The 4,956-nt window shown below is 40.8% G+C and overlaps 1 protein-coding gene across 6 annotated transcripts in view; it reads right to left on the minus strand.

Moving 5' to 3' along the window:
* NFKB1 (nuclear factor of kappa light polypeptide gene enhancer in B-cells 1) overlaps nucleotides 1-4,956 on the minus strand; it is a 108,238-nt gene that overhangs the window by 102,528 nt on the left and 754 nt on the right. For 4 of the 6 annotated variants that reach the window (XM_005862301.2, XM_005862300.2, XM_014536469.1 and 1 more), the window contains exon 2: nucleotides 367-442. In XM_005862301.2, the coding sequence (XP_005862363.1) occupies nucleotides 367-442 (76 nt within the window). Of the gene's footprint in view, nucleotides 1-366; nucleotides 443-4,956 lie in introns of those variants that run through there. The other 2 variants (XM_014536467.1, XM_014536465.1) reach the window with 2 other exon arrangements.

Raw genomic sequence — 4,956 nt, forward strand, 5'->3', positions numbered from 1 at the left:
TTTTCCATTGATTTTTAGAGAGAGTAGAAGAGAGAGGGAAAGACAGAGAGAAATATCGATGTGAGAGAAACACATTGATTGGTTGCCTCCTGCACGGGCTCTGACGAGGGCCTGGGCCAGGGAGAAGCCTACAACCGAGGTACATGCCCTTGACCAGAATTGAACCTGGGAACCTTTGGTCCGCAGGCCAATGCTCTAACCACTTAGCCAAACCAGATAGGGCTAAAAGATAGCTTTTTAGAACATAAATCACCATTTTCTTTACAGGTAGATCACTGAATTTCTAAAAGAGATCACTAGCAAATCCTGAATTTAAAAGAGTAAAAGCCAAATAACAAGGGCACTGGGAGTGAGGAGTTTCCTTACCTGTTGGCATTGGCATCTCTGGTTGAAATATTTCTGAGTTAAATATTGTATGATTCAAAGGCTCCAAATGAAACATCTGTAACAAAGAAAATTTAAATTTTCAATCATTATTTTCCCAACCTTGTATTAAACATCTGAAGTTAATAGACCTACAACTTAATTACAAGAACAAAAACTAAAGCCAAATATAAAAATCTGAAAATATTTCAAATCAGACTTTTAAAAATACCTTCCTGAGACCTTGCTAAATTCGCATGTGCATGAAACTTTACATGGGGCTGGACTGTGTTTACGCGACAAAGGATTTTGAAAAGAGCAACCTGGCTCTGAAAGAGCAAAGAGGGAACTTGCTTAACTTGTATATCATTGGGGCCCAGCCTATGTTTATCACACAGTGGATACTTAATAGATCAGCGGTTCTCAACCTGTGGGTCGCGACCCCTTTGGCGGTCGAACGACCCTTTCACAGGGATCGCTTAAGACCATCCTGCATTATCAGATATTTACATTACGATTCGCAACATTACAGTTATGAGGTAGCAACGAAAATAATTTTATGGTTGGGTCACAACATGAGGAACTGTATTTAAGGGGCCGGAAGGTTGAGAACCGCTGTAAAAGATATTTGTTGAATGAATGACTTGAAGCTCATACTCTCTTAGAAATAGAATATAATCCTAGAAATCTGTATTTCTTTTATGATGGTAAACAAGCTCCTACTCTAGACATTCAACTTAAAGCCCTGAAAGAATCAGACAGCAGCCCTGGATCATACAAAAAAATGGGACAATATTACTTACATTCTAAGGAGCAGAGGACTGAACGCTGAGTTCCCTCACCTTTTTTTTTAAACTTTCATTTACCTAGCTCAACACAAAAACACCTGGAATTTAGTGGGTGTGGTCAGCTGAATAATGGTTCCGCAAAGACCTCCACATCCTAATCCCCAGAACCCGTGAGTACTACCTCATATAGCAAAAGGGATTCTGCAGATGTTACTAAAGTCAGCATGCCGAGATGGGGAGGTTCGTTCCCCTGGATTATCCAGATGGGCCTGATGAAGGGATGTAGGATATCAGAGAGAAGAACAGGAGATGTGACAATGGAAACAAGAGGTTGGCGTGATGGAAGGGGTCACAAGCCAAGAAGTGCAGGCAGCCTCTCGAAGCCCACACAGGCCAGGAAATGAAAGCTTCCGGGAGGAGAGCAGCCCTGCCAGCACCTTGATTTCAGACTTCTGACCTCCAGGTGATAAGAGAATAACTCTGTGTTATTGGAAGCTACTAAATCTGAGGTAATTTGCTATAGCACCAAGAGAAAACCGTGAAATACATTTTGATGGAATTATATTCTATCTTAATAAGTTACTAATAATTACTTATCCCAAGAAAAAATTTTTCTTTCCACTTAGTTTATTCAAGACTTTAAATTCGTATTTCTAGTTTGGTACTATTTCAACCCAAGTCAGTCCTCTGTTTGAAATATCTGTGGACAACATAGAAACCAACCATATTTCACTTTTTATGATATGCTAGTTGGTAAGTGTGCTCGAGCTGGTATTTGAAACAACAAGAACAACAACAAAAACCACACCAGAATTACAATTTACTCCTTTTTTTTATTACTAGGTTCTTGAACCTAGATGTTAAATAAAGAGTCACAAGTAGTGTTTAAATAAAGGACACTTCATATTCAGTTGTGAGGTATGCAAATTTCCAATTGAAGAATAATAAATGTGCTTCACTTCACTGCTTAAGAGTCAAGTTCATCTATCTTTTCATCATTTGCTGGAAAGGAAATACAAGAATAAAAAAACATGCTATTGTAAAAGCAGGCCCCAACTTGCAGAGTATCAGCAGAAAAGATGACCAAGCAGAAAAAAAATCTGTCCGATGGTCCTGCAGGTGGCTAGGTAACGAGGTGCAGGGCAAACACACCCGTCCGAGGGGAGAGACACACTCCACCTCCAAGAAGGGAGCAGCTGTGACGGGCGGCAGCTTGCTGTGTGGATTAGGTCAGAGGTGGAGTGCAAATTCCAGGATACGCTACAGCATGGAGGCTATCTCACTGAGGACAAGGAAACTTCAGGAAATCTACGCCAGCAAGTTTGAGACAAGGGAAAAAAACCCCAAATTTCAAGGAACTTTCCCCTCAAAACTTGAAATATCAGAACACGCCCCACCCCTGTTGCTGATGATCACAAAAATGCCCACATAAGACAAACTTTCGAAATGAATGTTTTCAGCAGATTTTACTCTTGTGTGGCATAAAGGACTATCTCTTGTTGATAAGATTTCCTGCATGTAAACAGGATGGTCTAAAACCAAGAAGAAACAACTCCAATGCTGGTTAGACTCTGCCTTTAATTGTTGGAGACGGCATATTAAAAATGAAAGGTAAAACACCGGTTTTTGATAATATGAGTAGCCAAATGTCTTTCATGCTGTAAACAAGGAAAGTGTACCTGGATTTATCCTCTGTCACCGTTTTTACAATCAAGTTCAAAAGGGGCATCTTATGGGGAAAAGCACTGCATACTTGTTCTTTCTAAATCAATCAGAGCATTACCAAGAGAAATGAATGCTAGATAGGTCTATTTTATTTTAAAAGCAAAAACTAGCCCAGCTGGAGTGGCTCAGTGGTTGAGCGCAGACCTATGAACCAGGAGATCACAGTTCCATTCTGGTCAGGACACATGCCCGGGTTGCGGGCTCAGTCCCCTGTGGGGGGGCATGCAGGAGGCAGCTGATCAATGATTCTCTCCCATCATTGATGTTTCTATCTCTCCCTCTTCTTTCCTCTCTGAAATCAAAACACACATATTTTTAAAAAGCAATCCTAGACCCCTTGAAAGTATTTCACTTTTGGTTTTATTTTTCTGACTGATTGTTTGCGTGTGTAAATTTGGGAAATCCACTTTTCAGGTGGTTGCCACTAAATATTAAGGGTGAAATGATTACGAATCTTGGCCCAGGGTGTCCGGTGGCCCATGTTCCCTCTCAGTGTCTAGCCTAGCTAACTACATCTTCCAAGTGAGTCTCAGCTCGCCTAGACTTCATTTGGAAAGTGCACGAGGCAGCACAGTGACCCCTCTCAACACTTCTGTCCCACTCTGCGCAGACGATTACAATATTTATCACCATAGGAAGCTATTTATGTCACTGTCTCTCCTGTTGGAATCGCAGCTGCTGAAGTTAGGGTCTATGCATCACTTATTTTTGTACCACCTCCTCAGCTTATGTTCTGCTACATAGGAATGCCTGAATAAATAACTTGATGAATGAATAAACCTCTGTAGTTTATGTAATTCTTAAAATCATTACATTAAAACTTTAATGTTGCCATTGTAATTACCCTAGAGTCCGAAATTGCTTTCAAATGGTTCATTTAACGTCTATAAAATGTAGATATAAATATTTAAAAGATATGTATAAATAAAATTATTAGTAATCAACAAAGATTTGATAGACTATTCAACACTTCTAGAGGCTTCAAATTTTTCAAGTAAAAAACTAGGAGAAAGAGAAAAAAAGGAGATTGGCATCTCTTCATAATTGCTGATATAATGAAGTTTTATGCTCCCAAAGTGCAGTCACTGCCATTAAGTCTTTCAACACCCCTGCTAGTGTGGGGTTAGCATTCCTATTTTGCAAAGGAGAAAAGTGAGGATCAGAGGGTGCTAAATGATTTCTCAAGGTTTTTTTGTTTTTACTTTTCTTTGTTAATCCTAACCTAAGGATATTTTCCCCATTGCTTTTCAGAGAGAATGGAAGGGAGGGAGTGAGGGAGGAGAGAAAGAGGGAGAGAAACATCAATGTGAGAGAGACACATTGACTGGTTGCCTTCCACAAGGGCCCTGACCAGGGGTGGGGAGCAAACCTACACCAAGGTATGTACTCTTGACTGGGAATCAAACCCATGACCCTTTGGTGCACTGGCCAACGCTCTTAACCATTGAGCAACACCAGCCAGGGCTTATTTATCAAGTTTTAAGAGCTCATTAGTAGCAGCCAACACTTACACAAAGACCTTCAACTTCTAAGTCCAAGAGATCTTTTCACTATACCAGCCTGCCTTCTCATTTGATGAGTTTTGAATAAATACTGTGTTCCCCTTGTACCTGTGACTTTACTTGGAAGTAGTATCTTTGCAGATTGTAATCAAGTTGAGATCTAGTCATACTAAAGGATGGGCCCTAAATCCAATGACTAGTGCCTTTATAAGAGAAAAGGAAGGGCCCTAGACAGTTTGGCTCAGTGGATTGAGCATCAGCCTGAGGACTGAAGGGTCCTGGGTTTGATTCTGACCAAGGGCATATGCCCAGTTTGCAGGCTTGATCCCCAGAGGAGGGCGTGCAGGAAGCAACCGATCAATGATTCTCTCTCATCACTGATGCTTCTATCTCTCTCTCTCCCTCTCTGAAATCAATAAAAATATATTTTAAAATAAAAAGAGAGAAAAGGAAGGGAAATTTGGATACAGAGAAATGAGAGATACACGGGGAGGCAGCCATGTGCTGGAGTGATACAGTTACAAGCTAAGGAATGTCAGGATTGCTGGCCACCACCAGGAGCTGGGGTTGGGGCGGGG

The sequence above is a fragment of the Myotis brandtii genome, unplaced genomic scaffold, assembly GCF_000412655.1.
Source record: "Myotis brandtii unplaced genomic scaffold, ASM41265v1 scaffold163, whole genome shotgun sequence".
Lineage (NCBI taxonomy): Eukaryota > Metazoa > Chordata > Mammalia > Chiroptera > Vespertilionidae > Myotis > Myotis brandtii.